The sequence below is a fragment of the Tamandua tetradactyla genome, chromosome 23 (genome assembly GCF_023851605.1).
Source record: "Tamandua tetradactyla isolate mTamTet1 chromosome 23, mTamTet1.pri, whole genome shotgun sequence".
Classification (NCBI taxonomy): Eukaryota; Metazoa; Chordata; class Mammalia; order Pilosa; family Myrmecophagidae; genus Tamandua; species Tamandua tetradactyla.
The window spans coordinates 43,898,980-43,917,561 of record NC_135349.1 but is presented as its reverse complement, the minus strand read 5'-3'; the positions used below and the strand labels follow the sequence as shown (position 1 = coordinate 43,917,561).

At 44.3% G+C, this 18,582-nt stretch overlaps 1 protein-coding gene across 2 annotated transcripts in view; it reads left to right on the top strand.

The window, feature by feature from the left end:
• The window catches only part of SHISA9 (shisa family member 9), a 264,995-nt gene extending 246,663 nt beyond the window's left edge, over nucleotides 1-18,332 (top strand). The window contains exons 4-5 of one of the 2 annotated variants that reach the window (XM_077141758.1): nucleotides 1,598-1,645; nucleotides 17,823-18,332. In XM_077141758.1, coding sequence (XP_076997873.1) covers nucleotides 1,598-1,645; nucleotides 17,823-18,202 — 428 coding nt within the window. In that variant the 3' untranslated portion in view covers nucleotides 18,203-18,332. The remainder of the gene's footprint in view (nucleotides 1-1,597; nucleotides 1,646-17,822) is intronic. The other variant, XM_077141759.1, reaches the window with a different exon arrangement.
• Nucleotides 18,333-18,582: the final 250 nt, after the last annotated feature.

Genomic DNA, 18,582 nt, shown 5'->3' with positions numbered 1-18,582 from the left:
TGTTTGCTAGTGCCACCAAGGACATAGTAGGGCCTTCACAATATATTTATTAGACTGGGTGCTACTATATGAAGTGCCCTCATTACCAATGGGTCTACCAAGCAAAACTTGTCACTACCTTGTCAGAACGAAGCTCTGTCTTAGGTACTGGGAGCAGGGGTGATGAAGACATGGTCCCTGCATTCAAGGCAAACAGGGATGCAATTGATTTGGCTGGAAGATGTATTTTCTGGGGTCAGTGACTTTGACTCAGCCAGCCTTGAGTCCACCCACCCAGGAAGATCTGGGGCAGCATCACTATTTCCAGATGTCAGTGCCCATGGCTCAGAGGGAGAAGAAACACCAAGTCATCTGAGGGTGGCGGGAGAGTCGGTCACACTTAGTTTTAACCTCATCACTCTTCTCCTGTCACTCCAATTTCCCCTCTGTTGTGAGCGATGAGAGTGTAGAGTTCAGATCCACAGGGGAAATGTGGCAATTTGAGTGTCCTTTGGCATGCCTGAGAGGCCAACCAAAAATGTTTAAATGGGGCCGAATCTGTGCTCCATAATCATTCAGATCACAGACTGTTCCCTGGGTCGCCTCAGCTGGCAGCCTGATATATCTCTGGAAATTGTGTAGAAATGTGGAGGACTTGGTCTTCCCAGATAGATTCCTAAGAAAGGAAAGGGTGGCTAGTGGCATCTGCTAATTGGTCAGGCCACCACTCAATGGGCAGAGGCTGCTCCTCACACACATGGGTAGGTTTGCCTTGTTTTGAGTAAAACCCAATCTTACAGACAAGACCTGTCAAGGAGGGGGAGAGTTGTCTCATTGGTCTTGCTCACCATCCGTGACGTCAGGAAAAGAGCCACCTTAGGATTCTGCCAAGAATTTGAGCTCCCCAGGGCTCGTTTGGTCCATCTGAAAAAGAACTCAACTTGGAGAAACTGATTTATAACCAAATGTCAGGCACACATCTGTTCCATAAAGCAATGTATAATTTATTATGGGGTTATCAGATAACAAGATTGATCCCTTTAGTGTTTAGGGGAATTTCCACATCTTAGAAAGAGGGACAATATGGAGACAGTGGAATTCGTGGACTTTGTAATACGCACAGGCCCTTCTCAATGTGACCTGCCACCCAGCATTTAAAGTGCCTGCCCCAACCTTGAATTTGGAGCCAATACTGTGGCCCTTTTCAGGAGGGTGATGACAATAAAACAGGGGCACACATTCGTCTCATGTCAACAGAGTGTTGTCATCAGCCAAAGTGACCTCAAGTAACTCACATTTTCCTTTCTTCCTTGGCGGGCTAAGGACTTAGAGCTGGATTTACTGCCTAAGAATTCTCTTTACCTTAAGCAACTGAAAACTCTTAGGTCCCTTTCAAAATACCTCTTTTGATCTGTCAAGCTTTACCTTGACACTGCTACAAAGCCTTGTAGAAAGAGGCACAGGTTGTAGCATTAGCTGCATTTGCATGCCTGTCTTTTCTCCCACCCCCTGAGGCCTGTCCCTTTGGAGGCTACAGCTGGACAGCCCTGTCTGAGGGCGCAGAAAAGAGGGAAAGCCCAGCAAGCAGATCAGCATCTCTCAATTGTTATTTTTTTAGGAAGTTGTGATGGTGAATGGGCAGTGGCGACACTTAAGTCACCCAAAGGTACCGTATGGCTTTTTGTAGCTCGTTTGTCCAGGTGTTGTCAGGTTAAATATGAATGAGTAAAGGCACAGAGAAATCCTGGTGCCCATGTGTGACCCAGTACGCATGTGTGTTGGCTTTCAGTGGCCCTTGCAAGTTCGTCTAAGTTCAAGTGTGTAGGTGTTGTGTGTGCATGGGGCCAGGGGTGTGGTTTGTCTGTGCTCTGGGCAGTTGCTGAACAGTGTGCTACCTCTCCTTCCCAGTGTTCATTGCCTGAAGGAAAACTCCACTATCAGAAACCATCTAGTGTGGGTTGAATTGAGTCTTCCAAAAAGATATGTTGAAGTCTTAATTCCCAGCAGCTCAGATGTGACCTTATTTGGAAATAGGGTCGTGACAGGTGAGTTAAAATGAGGCTAAATCCAATCTGACTGGTGTCCTTATAAGAAGGGGAGAAGAAGTGCAGACACAGAAGGGAAGGCCATGTAATGAGACAAAGTTTGAAGCCCAAGAATTACCAGCAAACCGTCAGAAGCTAGGAAGAAGCAAGGAAGGCTCTTCGCCTACAGATTTTAGACTTCTCTCCTCCAGAAATGTGAGACAATAAATTTCTGGTTTTTTTTTTTTAAGCCACCTGGTTTTGAAGTACTTTGTTACAGCAGCTTTCAGGAAACTAGGGTATTATGTCAGGTAAGACGTCCAGGAAATGGTTGTTTTTCCCAGAATACCACATTGGCAGAGCACAAGGTAAATGAATGCAGGGGACAAAGCACAACTTTTGAGGGGGAACAGAGTCAAGTTATTGGCCCAGGGTCTTGTGAATGATTGGCCATTTAGGGATCACAAAGCCACTTTTAACTTTCCTGAGGCATCACGGGAAGCAGCAGGCACTGTGGAGTTGGTCAACATGAGGGTGTGGCTTCCTAGCAGGGTGACTGGGGCTGGGCAATAGCTACAATTTATCGACTCCCTACTGTGGGCCAGGCAGAGTGCTGGGCCCTCTATGTCCATTTCATCATTTACTTCTCCATTAACCCTGCTGTGTGGATATTGCCATTTCCGCCTAGACATAAGTCATGGGTGTATGAGAAAAGTTAAATCACTTGCCCAAAGTCAAACAGCTGCTAAGTGCAGAGCTCTGATTTGAGCCTGTCTCTATCAGACTCTAATACCTAAGCTCTCTGCCCCTATGCTGGGCTCTTTTCAAATCAGACTTGAAACTCCGGTCTGTTCTTTCTTCACTCCTATGTTTTGTTGGCTTTGGTGGGGATGTGGGGGGACGAGGTAGCCCACCCAAGGAGGTGCGCACAGAGCTCTTTAATGACCTTGAAGGCAGAGAAATGAGAAGACATGGCCAGGTTTCCGGACAGAATACTGGCTTGCTTGTTTTTGTATTTTCCAAAGATCATTCTGGCTTCCAAGTCGAGACTGGGTCACGGGAGGGCGGATTGGAAGTGGACGGGCATTGGGAGTCGCTTGCCTTCATCCCAGTGGATGGTGACTTGTACTGGGGTAGGTAGGGGGTTGAGAGAAGAGAATGGAGTGGAGGGATAATTAAGAGACTGCAGAATGTGCTAAGTGAGCAAATTTGAGGGAGGAGAAGGGAGCAATAGACCAGTGCTCCTTTAATCTGAGCCACTTCGGGTGCATCAGTATCACCTGGAGGGCTTGCTTAACATGGCTGGGTCCACTTTTGGAATTTCTGACTCAGTAGGTCTTGGGTGGGGTCTGAGAATTTATGTTTCTATTAGGTTCTTGGCTACCTCTGCTGCTCTGGGGAACCACCCTTTGAGAACGACTGCAGTAGAGAAATCTTGCTGAGTATCTAAGGCCCTTTGATTAGGTCTCCAGGTACCTTTACGTGGGCTCAGGGTTCTGAGAAAGCCCGCTTGGACAGGGTTCCAGAGGCTCAGAAACAACCCGAGCTCTGGGTGGCCATTGTGTTCCTGCACTGAAGAGAGAGAGAGCTTTAACTCTTCTGTCTAATAAGAATCTGCTGACTACCCAGTTGTCTTGAGAGAGACAGATTTGGGGGTCTTGCATTAGATAATAACTGTTCACATGTCAAAGTCCATTTTTAGAAAAGCAAACAATTTGGAACATGACAGACCTATTAATTTGAGGCATTAACTTTTTTTTTTTCCTCCCTTGTGAAAAACAAAGCTATTATGATCCCCGTGACAGAGCCTGGAGGCAGGCAGCATCCTCGTCCTTAGGTCAGCCCGTTTTATTGTCTGAATATTTCAGAGCAGGTCAAAAGCGTGGGCTTGGAAGCTGTTTTTCTACCCAAACCAGGCTAGCCCCACCTGTTCTGATGAATACGTCTTTCTTTATCCTGCCTTGTCTGGGGGGTGGGGGTGGGGGTGGGGTGGGGAAGGGCATCCAAAACAGGGCCAAGTCCAAATTCTTTTGAGATCCTTGATCCTTCTTTTAGTACTTCTACCTCAGTCTGCAGACCCTGGGTCTTCAGGAGGCAGGAAAACAAGACTAGAGTCTGCATGTCCAACACCTCCCCCTCTCTGCCACCTTCTAAAAGGGGAGGGCCAAGCAGAGTGTGATGGGCTTAGAACCCGATACACCTGGATTCCAGTCTTGTCCTTCCCCTCTATAGGTTACTAGGTGTGTTACTTTCAGCAAGCCATTCACCTTCTCTGAGCCCCTATTTTCTGATCTGAAAAATGGGGATGATAGTATAACCTACCTCCTAGGTTGTTATGACGATGAGATACATGGAAAACACGTGTCACAATACTGACATATGGAAATGCCCAATAGCTCTAACTAGTATTGCTTTACAGTTATTAGCAGGTGAGCACATTTAAGGCACTGAGAAATCGCGTGGCAATGAAATCTGTTAAACTCAGTTTAACCCATCATTTCCTCAATACTTTTGACAACTGATCTCTTTTCTCGTAAGGAAAATTAGTTAACATCCAGTGGCACTGGTGTTGCTGGGAAGACAGAGTGGGTGGAAGGTGGCAGAGGCTGTGTGTCTCCTGGTGAGGCTGGATTAGGAAGCGGTAGTTGTGAAGGAGGAAGGACAATTTCTCTGAAGATACAAGTTGCCTGCTGCCACTTGCATTGCCTTTAACTCAGTTTGGTGGGGAACCAGACAGGAGGGGCAAACATCACACAAAGTTTGCGCTATTAATTTTTCCCTGCATAGGGCCTTCTGTGCACGTCGCCCCCTACCGGCCACTGCTGGTGCCCCATCCATGCCCCGTCCTGGGAACCTCCAGAATTCTTGGTTGAAGAGTGAGAATTCAAGCTATCCTAATCAAAATGGATCAATGTCTTTGGAAAACTGTTCATTCTTGAAAAATAAATGTTTGCACCTGATCTGCCCTTTAGTCCAGTGGCACATTGAAGCCCTGAACTTGGGGAAACTGATTGAGCTGCCCTGGTTCTGACTGGCGTCAGGCTGTGTGCCCAGGCTCACCTACAGCTCTTAACTTCCATTTCTACCACTGCCGAAGTAGGGGCAACGCTACTATCTCCATTCCAGAGGGCTTGGGGTCTAGTTTTATGAGATGGTGCAAACAGAATTTGTCGCGCAGGTCCTGGAATATAATAGATGCTAAATAAATGTCAAAGACACCAGTTCTCACAAAATCTCCACATACGTCTGCTTCAGAGATAATTTTTAGTCATGCAATGGAGTCATTCAGAAAGAAATACACTTCACTCAGGCTTTCTGTGTATATAGATGAGAAAACTGAGTCCCCCCTGAAATAAATGATAAAGTCACACAGGCCAATTACATCAGACCCAGCACCAGTACACAGACCTCAGAGTGGTCTAAAGACTTGACTGAGAATTACAAAAGCTGCTTGATACAAATGTAAATCCTGGGCCCCACCTACTCCTGAGACACTGGAACTTCTGGGTGTGGAGTCTCAGCATATTCATGTTTTTATAACTATACCCCTTGGGTGATTTTTTTTTTTTTTAAACATGGGCAGGCACCTGGAATCAAACCTGGGTCCTCTGGCATGGCAGGCAAGCATTCTTGCCTGCTGAGCCACCGTGGCCCACCCTTGGGTGATTTTTATGGACACTAAAACTTGGACCTTCTTTTTCTGGGACCCAACTCTAGACGTAAACACAGACCACCCCAGAGCACCAATTTTCACATGCTAGCATGCAACCAAGTAAGGATATTCTTGTTGTTAGTTTTCTTCATTGGACTTTAAGTTGGAACAATACCTGGAAGGTAAAACATTTGGAATTGGATAGACTTGAATTTGGTTTCTTAGCTGTGGCAGAGAAATTTGACAGCCAAATTACTAAAATCTCTGGGCATTGGTTTATCATCTGTTGCATGGACAGGATGATATTGCTTTATCACCTTTCTCTAGGAGGATTTACATGGGGCAAAATGGCTAAAATAGGGTCTGGTACATAGTAGGTAGTTAGTAAGTGCTAGCTCTCTGTCTTTCTTCCAAGAAAATTGATATAGCTTGGTGAGAAATTTTCATCCAAGAGAGCACAGAGGCTCAAGGCAATAGAAAATGTGTAATTTGAGTTCCAGTTGAAGTGCACAAATTCTAGAGACAATTCGGGGGAAGCCATCACCTGAAAGTAGCCTTAAAACATTACTTCATGAAATTCAGGCTCTTGCAATTTCCTGATTTGGGTTACTGGTTTGGTGTAAACCATGGGTACGGATGAAGGAGAGAGGAGGGTGGCGATGTGAAGTGATGTTTTTAAATAATAATCAAATCTCAGCAGCCCCTGAGTTCAGCCCCTTTTGAAAAGCACACAGCAAGCCCTAGAGTGTGGGCAGCTTCCGTGGGAACCCACAGGGCAAGATGTGAGCAAGTGGAGGAGGTTCTCTACTTTTCAGAAAATTCTCGTGCATCAAGATAACAATAAATGTTTTACTAATTTGAAAGCAAGTCCCTCTGAGACTAAGCCAGCCAGATGGCCACTCATTCCAAACTTCCCCAGCCCCTCACACGATGCCCATGGTGTATAACACATTGTGGTAACTCAACAAACATTTTTTCTAATTACTCAAATGAAGCTGGGTGTAGCATTTGAAGGGACTCCTGTTGTCTTTTCTGAACAGACACTGAGAAACAAAGAGAAAACCAAACAGATAGAAATCAGTGTGAAATAGCAGAAAACCAAGTAGATACAGGTCAAGAGACCTGTGTTCTAGACCCAACACCAATTTTACCCAGTTGCCTGTCCTTAAGTCTACAGCTGCAATTGCCTCTTCTATAAAATGGAAAGTTGGGGATTATTGGTCTCTTTGGCCCCCTCTGTCTCTACAGGTAAAAATCCCAGGCTTTGCTCTAATTAGCTTGGCTTGTCATGTTCCTACCTCTGAACAAATAATTATGGTGAGGACAGTGAGGTGGGTGGTTTGGAGTCATTGGGGAATAGCTGGGGGTGGATGAGTGGAGGGGTTTGTCATCCAAAGCACATGGGAGTAGATTCCCATCTGAGAATTGTGGGCTATTTCTGGAAAAAGAGTGGCAAATGATTACATCTGTATCAGTTATCTATTGTCACAATAATGCTGTGTAAGAAACGACCTCAAATTTCATGGCTTAGAGTTTATTTAGCTCAATATTTATTTAGATCAGGATTCTACATGCCAGTGATTAAGGCTGAGCTGAGTTTCGGGTCTCAGCTAGGTTCACCCCTTTGCCTGGGAGTTGACTGGGTGTTGGTTGATCTAGGAGGTTTTAGCTGGAATCATCGGAGTGACTTGGCTCTGTGCCACCTGTCTCATCTTCAGAGAAGGAAGGCCCAGATATGTTCTCATGATAATGGAAGAGATTCAAGTAAGGAACCAAAACCCAGCAAATGTTTTTTTCAAATTTCTATTTGTGTTATGTCCTCTTTATTGGAGGAGTTTAAAGGCACATGGAAAAGAGTGCAGCTACCAGGAAGGGTGGAGAATTGAGGCCACTAATGCATTGAACCTATTGCCCCGTCACAGGGCACCGCAGTTCATGCCCATCCACTGTGGCGTCGTCCTATGAAGCTCAAACAAGGTAGAAGGAGGTGGGTAGGACTAAAGATTCTTTACCTTAAATTGCTTCATTACAAAAACCACCAGTTGTATACAGTTTTAACAGCCGGACAAACCAAACCTTGAATTCCTGGAAAGAATTACCTCCATCCCGGGAGCAGCCATGCAGGATGGATGGAGAGGCAGTGAGTGAACACAATTTCCATCCAGGACCCTGGGGGTCAGCCACGGCTGGTGCAGGAACCTGCCCACCTTTGTCCAACAGCTTTTCAGAAAGTGGTGACTGCACAGCAGGACTACCTAAGGAAGAGACAGAGTCCTGCCGGGGCCCCCCAGAGGGCTCCCTGCAGCTGGCATAAAGGTGGCCAAGGGTACAGCCAGGATGGCTTTGCTGCAAAACCCAAGCCAGGGGGTCTCAGCCTCTCCCAGCAGAGGCAGCAATGCCCCCTTTTGGGAGCCCTCAGGGTTAAGACAAAAAGAGGGCCTGGCTCCTGTGCTCCCCTTTACAATTCCCTCTCTTAAAACACTATGGCTTCAGGGGAGATATAGGACCCCACGGGAACTGCCCAGAACCCTGAGCTTCATTGGGATCTGGTTCAATTATGAATCTCCCTACTTATATCTCTTCAACAAAGTCCTGGACCAGGGGAAACAGGGCTAATTTACCATCAAGATAAACCTTCCTGTTCCTCCCTGGCCCCTGCCTGCCTTGGAAGCTAGGCTTTTTCCCTGCCTTTCTTGTTTCTGCCTGCTGAGACAGCCTCAGGAAGCTGCACAGCTTTATAGTGTGTATTTCAAAAGAAGAGAGAAATGCCTGGGCATTTTTAAACATTCCTGTCTGAGTAAAAGTAAATACTGTCCTATTGTAACAAAGGGTCCCCAAAATACAGTGGCCCAAGGAAGACAAGAAGTATGCTTCCCTCTCATGTAATAAAAAGTCCCAGGTGAGTGGTCCAGGTTGGTGGGGCAGCTCTGCTCCAGGTGGTCACTCAGGGACTCAGGGTCCTCCAACCTTGTTGTGCCAACATTTCCAGCCGTATATTCCTTATCTGCACTGGTATAGCTGGTTGCTGCCATAACATCATTCTAGCCTGGGAGAAGGGGGAGGAGAGCAAACCCAGGGCAAACAATTTTCTTTTATGCAAGTGAGGTGAAATGAGAAATTAGTTGCATCACTTTGCTAACATCCCACTGGTGAGAGAACAGTCACGTGCCAAGTTCAGCTTCCAGGCCAATTGGAGCCCGGGAGCCATGCAAGCAAGAAAAATCGGTGGAATGGATCCGGTGGACAAATAGCAGTCTGCTACATCTCCTCGGATAAAGACGGGGTATATATTTAAGCAGCCCTGCTATGCACCATGCCTAATGTTTCATGCTTTTACATGCCTTGTCTCATTTAATTCTCCCCTACGCTCTATAAGGTAGATTCTATTATCCTCATTTTATATCGTTTTATTTTCTTAAAAAGCAGCAATAGTAGGTAACATCCATTGAGTACCTACTTTTAGACTAGGACGTTGTTGGAGACCTCACATAATTTTCTTTATTGCATTCAACCCCCTGCAATATAGGCAAGGCAATTTCATTTTCAATCTTATATGTGAGAGTTAGAGAATTTCGGTAATTTGCTCAAGGGCCTAATGGATTAAATGGAAAAGTTAGGGTTTGAACCCAGATCCATTGACTCTCAAAGCTCATACTTTTTCCACCATGAAGTAAAGAAGATTTTACAGTCATAAAAATCAGATAGGCATTCTTCCAAACTTTGTTATTTGCTGTTTAAACCTCGTGTACTGATTCCTTCCAGCTCTCAGTCTCATTAAACCCCCTTTCTGAACATTCCCAGATCTTACCGCTGAAGACTCAGATCTTACAAAAGTTTAGTGTGGGATGCAAAACCATTACTTTTGCTCTTTGTCCTCATGGAAATTAATTGCTGTTCTCTGGGTGATGGCACAGGCATAATGAAAGCCCAGGGAAAAGAAATATTGGCTGATATCTCAAAATATGCTCCCACTTCAATGCCAGGAAAGGAATAAGTATTATATACTTTGAAGAGCCCTACCTCATTGGCAAGGGGTCAACTAAATGAGATGACAGCTGTAAAGCACCTGGCAGAGTGTCCAGCTCTGAGTGATGACCAGGAAATCTTAATCTCTTCCAGAAGCCCTTTAACCAGCCCAGCTCAGCAACAGAAGTCCATCTTCTGGCTTGTTTTTAGCCAGCCTTCCAGCCAGTGTCTGGAGACCTCCAGAGAAGCCTAGACTGGGCAAGGGGAATCTGACGTTGCCACCAGCTCCTTTCTCTGCCTCACCTTGAGGAACAAAAGAAATATATTTTCCTTTGAGGGGATTTGGGACTTCATTAAACTTCTATCCGCAGCATTTTGACATTTCCTCTTGAGAATATGATATTTATATGTGTACCGTGCCTCAATCCCTGATGTCTTGAGAGGAATAATCAAGGAGAGTGTTTGCCCTGCATAATTCTCATGGCCTGCTCTTTAATTTTGGAGGAATATTTTCCTGCAGATAGGCCCTTCTCAAGGAAACAAGCCCCATCTTCTGCAAGGCAAACAAATGGCTAACTAAATGGTGTACCTTGTAGCCATAAATTTAGCCATCAGAGCCAAGTATGCTGGATTCAAACCCCAGCTCCATCACTTGGATAAGTAGCCAAAGCGCTAACAGCCTCAGTTTCCCCATTTATGAGACCAGTAATAGCAACTGCTTCATTAGGGTGTTGAGAAGATTAAAGGGATAACAATGTAAACCCCTAGGATGTACCTGACATGGAGAACACACTTAATAAAGGTAAGCTATTATGCTTTAATTTACTACTGATCAGGTGGGGGAGTGGGCAAGGAAGCCAGGGCAGCACCCAGCCCTCTGCTGTGTTGAGCAGACTCTACCTGACCTTTGTCCTCTTTAAGTGACGTTGATCAACCTCGCCTGAGTTGGCACTGATGATGGATATTCAGGCCTCTGCAAGTTTGCAGGCAGGAATCTGGAGCTGGGGCAGCAGCATGGTTACACAAAGACACTTAACCTAAGCTCCAGCCCTTCAATCCTTGGAAAGAACAGATCACCTAATCTTTTGCAATATGGATGACATGATCAGAAGGTGAAGCATCCTGCTCATTTCTAGTATTTTAGAGACTGTCATTGGAACGGAAATATCTTTAATGCCTTCCTTCATCAAATGCATATTACCAACCCCCTACTGTGCATCAGGCACTGGGCTGTAGGTTGGGGGGACAGCCGTGAGCAGAACAGATGATAGCTCTGCCCTAATTGGAGCGTATGTTCTAGTCCAGGGAGACAGACAATGCACAGGTTACTAAAAAGATACCTCCTAAATGTGTGTGGGGGGGTCTCTTTTGACTGGGTCCTCATGGAGACCTTTTCTGAGGAGGTGACCTTTGATCAGAGAACAAAATGATAAGAAGGATTCAGATGTGCGACAGAAAAGAAGAGCATTTTCAGCAGAGGGAACAACAGGGGCCAGGTCCAGAGGCCCTGAAATGGCAAAACGCTCGGTGCATTCAGGAACAGAGAGGAATCCTGGGTAGTGGGACCATAATGGGGGTGGACAAGTAGCCAGAGTCCAGGCCCAGCAGACCCTGTAGGCCACTGCATAGGATTTGGATTTTCTCCTTTTTTATATAAAATGTTTAATTTGGAAGTGGTATGTTTACCAAAAAATCATACAGAAAATAGAAAGTTCCCATATACTACCTTATTATTAACACCTTGCAATAGTGCAATACCTTTGTTATAATTGATGAGAGAATATTATTATAATTGTACTATTAATACTACTGTTAATAGCCCATAGTAAACATGAGGGCTCATTGTTTTTGTTGTACAACCATTTTTTAAAAAAGTTTTATTCTGATAACATATATACAACTTAAATTTTCTTTTAACCACATTCAAATATGTATTTCAGTGCTGTTAATTACATTCACAATAATTGTGCCCCCGTCACCACCATCCATTACCAAATCTTTTCTATCATCCCAAGTAGAAATTCTGAACCAATTAGGCATTAATCGTCCATACCCTATCTCCACCCCAGCCCCTGGTAACCTGTATTCTAGTTTCTGACTTCTATTCTTGAGTGTCGGTGGAAGGATTGATCACTCCATTTCATCATATTCTTAATCAAGGCAGGAACAAATCAAATGAGGAATTGTGAAAGCTTTGATCGGGGCATTACTTACCTGGTGAAATCCATCACCTGGGACTCAATCATATCACCAAATGAGGATGAGCTGTAGGAACCGCTCTTAAAGATATCTTTGGCCCAAGGAAAGAAGGTAGGTGGGAGGCCACCTGCTGAGACCTCAGATGTGCAGCTTGTTTTGAAAACTGGCTGTTACCTGGCTCTTTCCATTTTCATGGAAGCGAGACACCACTCCTCCTTACACCTGTGCAAGTGTCTGCTGCTAATTAAGGGAGAGACAGATGGAGGAAGGTACAGTTAATTTTACTGCCCTGGTTCCTTCAAGGCAATTAAGCTCATTGGAAGGAAAGCACCTTTTTCTTTCTTTCTTCCTCTTTTTAAATGAAGAGAAATCAAACTGGAGGGGACCAATGTTGTTGCAAGGCTCACACATCTGTCTCTTAGTTGGCATACCAACCATCTGCCCACCAGGTACCGGGGCTAATTAGGCTAATGCATTTATTAATGGGGTTTACAAGGCTGCTCAATGAATCCTCTTTTGTTCAGGGGAGTTTTTTTAATGTACTGAAGGCAGTATCCACACTGCACATGGCTGAGAGTGGCCAGGAAAGTGTCTCTTCCCACCCCACCCCTTCTGAATCCAAATCAGAGAAGACCAGAAATACTTTGGCCAGGCGGTTTCATACAATTGCATTTCCGTGTTATGGGAACTGTTCGTGCACCTAACCTCCAATCCCATCCTTGTTGAAATTATCTTGAAAATATATCTATTTGGAGGATAGTTTTAGTCCCCAGGTGTCATATTGGTGCCTGCTCAACACTGCTTTATAAATTAGGGAAGGCAACGCCTTAGCTAACTCTTGAAAGATGGAATAGTAGTGAGCCTGTTGTAAACGAAGGGGTAAGATATCTCAGCTCAAACCTCTGGTTCTCAGACCAGGTCAGGACCTTGTTATACATATTAGTAAACCTGGATAATTCTCTTACCAATCCACCTTAGAGTCTAGTGGAGGGAAAATGGTCAGACACATATGTAGATGTGAGTGATACAGTCTGACCTACAAGACGTTAGATGATCCTGTGGCCCATTGCTTTCTCCATTGCTTTCTCCATTCCACCACATGTATATCCTCTCAGTTTCCTGCATCAGAGCATTTGCAAATACTGTTCTGTATCAGTTACAGTTCTAGTTTACTAGCTGCCGGAATGCAACACACCAGAGATGGATTGGCTTTTAATAAAAGGGGATTTATTTCATTAGTTCTTCAGAGGAAAGGCAGCTAACTTTCAACTGAGGTTCTCTCTTATGTGGAAAGGCAGAGGGTGATCTCTGCTGGCCTTCTCTCCAGGCCTCTGGGTTCCAACAACTTTCCCCAGCGTGATTTCTTTTTGCACTGCCAAAGGCCTGGGCTGAGCTGCGAGTGCTGAGATGAGGTATGCCGAGCTGCTTGGGCTGTGCTACATTGAGTCTCTCATTTAAGCACCTGCCAATTAAGTCAAACATCACTCATTGCAGCAGGCACGCCTCCTAGCCAACTACAGATGTAACCAGCAACAGATGAGGTTCACATACCATTGGCTCATGTCCACAGCAATATTACTAGGCACCTTCACCTGGCCAAGTTGACAACTGAATCTAACTACCACAGTTACCTATTGTTTTATAACAAACTACCCCAAACTCAGTAGTTTAACATAACAATATCTCTTGGGCTTATGCTTCTGTGTCAGCTGGGTTGTGCTCTATTGACTGCTTTCAGGTGGTCTTGCTCAGTATTTGTGGTCAGCTGGCAGGTCTCCTACTAGCTGTGTAATCTAGGAGAACCTTACTCATGCAGGCTGTTGGCTATGGTGAACTTGGGAACTGGACTGTGGATTTCTCATCCTCCAGGAGGCTAAACCTGGGCTTTCTTGTTCACATGGAAGCAGGGTTCCAAAACCATGACAAGAAAAGCTGCAGAGCTTCTACCAGGCCAGTTCAGAACATGCATATCATGATTTAGGCTACATTCTACAGTCAAAGCCAGTCAGATGACCAGCCCAGATTCAAGCGGTATGAAAACAGACTCTACCTCTTGATGGAAAGATCTGCATATGGCCATTCTTGCAATATACCAAATAGTCCCCTGCCTAGAATGCTCTTTCTGTTTTGCTTCACCTTCAAATCTCAACTAAAAGAGCATTTCTTCAAGAAAGTCTAACCTGACTGCCCCCAAATGGAGAAGTAAGATGGAAGACCACCTCCAATTAGTTCTCTAGACAAAAGTATATGCCAGCATGATGCTAGATACTGGGCTTTACTTTTGGTTTTCAACCCTGGCACATTAAAATCACCCAGAGAGCTTTCAGAAAAGTATTTCTGGGCAACCTTTTCAGAGATTTTGATTTAAATGGTCTAGGGTGGGGTCCAGGTATCTGAATGCTTTAACATCTCTCCACGTGAATCCCATGTACAGTCAGGGTTGTGGAAAACTGAGCCACACAGATGAAAGGATAAGGTTCCTGCTCTCAAAGCACTCATGGTCTAACGGGAGGAAACAGATGTGAAAATGGAAAATTATAAAACAGTGTAGTCATGCCACAATAGAGAAAACAGAGGCCACTGAGAGAGCCTAATGGAATCCGGGAAGGCAACACCTTAGCTAACTCTCGAAAGATGCATGGTAGTGAGCCTGTTGCAAATGAAGGGGTAAAACATCTCAGCTCGAACATCTGGTTCTCAGACCAGATCAGGTACCTTGTTATACATATTAATAAATTTGGATAATTCTCTTACAAACCTACTTTGTGGTGGGTTGACTTGTGTACCCCAGTTTGGATATGTTCTTGGTCTTGGTATGCATTCTGATAGGTGTGGACCCAGTGTCAATAGGATCCCTTGAAGATGTTGCTTCAGTTAAGGTGTTGCCCAATTTAATCAGGTTGGACTTTCATCTAGATTACTGGAGTCATTTATAAGGAGGATGAAAATTTAGACATAGAGAGATGAAGCCATAGGGGAGTAGTCTGAAGCTGGAAGTCAGTGGAACCCAAAAGAGAATGAAGACACTGCCATGTGTGAACTGCTGTGTAATGGAAAAGCCAAGGAACCCCAAAGATTTCCAGCCAGTCAGGAAATACCAATCCTGGAAGGAAGCAAGCCCTCCAGCCTCTGAAACCATAAGCCAAAAAATTCCTGTTGTTAAGTCAACCCATTGCATGGTATTTGTTTTAGCAGTTGGGAAACTAAGATACTTTTATATATAATTTGTGGATTATTTGGTTACTATCTGTCCCTCCCTAGTATATGCCCACTCTATTCTTTGTTTTCCAATGTATAGCAGAATGATAAGTGGTTATTCATTATTTCTACTTGATGAATGATTAAAAGACTGGCCAAGCAACTTGAGGTGGTTTTGGTAGATGACTGATATGATTAGTTCTGCATTTTAGAAATATGCCTTTGGCTGCAGTGTGAATAATGGATTGGAAGAGGTAAAATTGAAGGTACGTGGCCAGTTTGGTAGCTGCTGTAGAGCACTGTTCAAAGGTGGTAGAAGAAAGGAATTAGGAGTGAGAAATATTTGTTAGATATACATGGAGGGACTTGGTGATTCTGCATGTTCTGGGGAGAGTAGGAGGAGGAAATTTACAACTGCATCCAACTTTGTGGCTGGAGTTACTAGGTAGTTGGTGGTCCCAAGAGATAAGGAAGGGCTATAAGAACATGTATGAGCAAAGTTGATAAATTCCAGCTTAGACACTTTGAGTGAGAGAGGCCAGTGAAACTGTCCAGGAGGTATTGATAAAGGGATTTTGATGTCTAAGGAGGAGTCTCAGAGTAACTTTCTGTTGAAGCAACATGGCTTTGGAAACCTAGAACTTTCCTTTGGAAGTCAGGAAGCTGAAGTTCTAGTTCCAGCCCTAATCTTAACTTAAGCAATTCATGATTTTTCAGGAATGTGTGCGCCTCACATCTTAAATAGCAGATTCTAAGGTTCCTTTGGTGCTGACATTTTGTAGCTTCAGATAGCTCGAATTTAGGGAAAGGAAAAGTTTCTCTTGAGAGCCCCACATAAGAACTATTTGCATTACAGGAACAGAAGCCCAACTTAAATGGTATTAAGCCTAGAGAGTTACTATTAGCTTCCTGGAGTGCTATGTAGAAGAAGATTCTGAGCAGAGGCCAGGCTTACCAGAAAGAGGGCTGTGATTAACAAGTGATGTCTGCCAGGACAAAGCAAGGGCAAGTGGGGCATATCCCAGAGCTTTCCCTCTCTGGTCTATCAAAAACCATAGACTTGGCTCATAGACTTGGTTTCATCCTGGCTCAGTCACTAGCTGTGAGAAAGCTTTGTGAAATCATTGTATGTCCCTGAGCTAGATCATTTCCTAGTCTAGCAAGCAAGGATAATAATCACCATTTTCCCTACCTCTCGGGGTCTTGGAGTTGTTTAAAGGATCAAATGAGAAAAAAACATGGGAGTTTGATGGTCTCCATTAATTGACATAAATTCACATGTGGCAAGGGTATGGGATGTTGACAATGTGGATGAAAGGGTATGTCTGGTCTCCAGAGAGATGTAGGTTCAAAGGTTTGTTTGTAAGAAATTAACTTTAGAAGTGTAAAGACTCTTAAAATATATAAATTGTAAGAGAAAATGAAATAAAATGAGATCTCATAGAATTAGCTAAATAAATAAATAATAAATAATGATATTGAATGCTGGAAAGCATGTCGTGAAAGGGAGTACAAACTGCTACAATCCTTTTGGAGAATGGTTGGCAATTTGTATCAAGAGACTTAACAATGTTTATACCCCTTGGAAGTAATTCCACTTCACATAATCTATACCAAGAGACAACAAACTTTTTCTGTAAATGGCTGGGCAGTAAATATTGCAGGCTTTGTGAGGCATACAGTCGCTGTCACAAGTAATCAGCTTTGTCATAGCAGTGCAAAAGCAGTCATAGATAATATGGAAACATATGGCCTCGGCTGTGTTACATTAAAACTTTATTAAAAACACAGGTAGTGGCTCAGACTTAGCCTATGGGCCATAATTTGCCAACTCCCCATGTAGATAAAGAAAATATTTTTAGACTTATTCTTAATTCCATTTTCTAAGTACAGAAGAAAAGCTTTAGGTTGGAAGAGTCTAGCCTTATTTATAATAGCAAACTATTGGCAGAGCTTGAATGTTCATCAATAGGGGATTGATTGAATTGAGATAGTTCCACTCAATGAAATATTTAGTAGGCATTAAAGTGCTATTTATTAGTGATTTCTAACGACATGGAAAAACACTGGATAGAATTTTACATGAGAAATGGAATCCAAGTTGATGATGATGATAATGGCGGTGGCTAATGTCCAAGCACTTTTATACACATCCCATCATTTAACCCTCCAAACAATCCTATGAAACATACCTTTTGATTGTGACAACTTTCCATATGCAGACGCTGATGGTGCTAGAAAATAGAAATTCGGCCAATGTAAGTGTAGTGGGATTTGTACATGGTGTGCTTTAACTATTAAAAGCAAAAAACAAAAACAAGCCAAGAAATAGAAATCCCCATGAAAACTCTGTTAATTGAAAACACAGAAGAAAATACCCTCAAGTATTGATATCTGCTGTCTTGAGCGGTAGGTGAGAGATATGAATATTTCTCAACATGGTCAATTCTTTCTCTAACTAGAATGTATCACTTAATCATGTAGAAACAACATAAGTTTTATACGAAGGCCATGGACAGCAGAGTCCTAAGTGAGATAGTGGAAATATTATTTGGGGGGAATCTAGACGTTTCCTTGGAGCTGCCCTCAACCTCTTGGTCTGGCTCTTGTTTGCAAGAAGCACGTGGCGCTGCCTTTCCCTCTGTCTTGTTCCAGGTGGAGTTTCCAATGTGTGTCTTGTTTGAACTGTTGGCCCACTGTTAGGCTGTTCTCAGGTTTACCTGCCAATCCCTAATTCTCTCTCTCCTTTCTCTTCCTCTCCCTGCTCTCTCCTCTCTTCTTCATTCGCCTGTCCCCATGCACAGCTGACAAGGTCAGTGACGACTTCTATGCCAAGCGGCGACACCTGGCTGAGCTAGCGGCTAAGGGCAGCCTACCTCTGCATCCGGTGAGAGTGGAGGATGAGCCTCGAGCCTTCAGCCCAGAGCACGGCCCTGCCAAGCCGAATGGACAGAAGTCCCGCACCACTAAGATGCTCCCACATCCCCTGGCCTACAACTCTACCCCCAACTTTAAGAGCTGGGACCCCAATGACCAGTCTCTTCGGCGGCAGGCGTATGGTAACAAGGGCAAGCTCGGCACGGCAGAGTCGGGCTCCAGCGACCCCTTGGGAACTCGCACGCAGCACTACCCACCCCCACAGCCATACTTCATCACCAACAGCAAAACAGAAGTGACTGTCTGAGCTTTTGCGACAGGGAGCATCCTGGAGACCACACTCAACTGAGAGAGGCAAAAAATATCCCAGCCTACACCCGCCCTGTCCTGCCCCCCCCAAACACACCCACACACTTGCTCTTAACACAAATCAATTAAAAACCTACCAGTGACACAGAATCATGCTTTTCCTGGGTCATGCCTAACATGTGTCGGCGGGAAGCAGTGGAAGACTGAAGCGTGGACTCTCAGCAATACAGCAAAGGGTAAACTGAGGCACACTCTTGGATGTTGGGCCCAAGATGGCCAACTCACATGCCCAAACTAGGGGGCTAATTTTCCTTTTCCTTTCAAGTTGAAACTGTAATTCGTGATGAAAAAGTGATCGTAGCACAATTTAGAGAAATT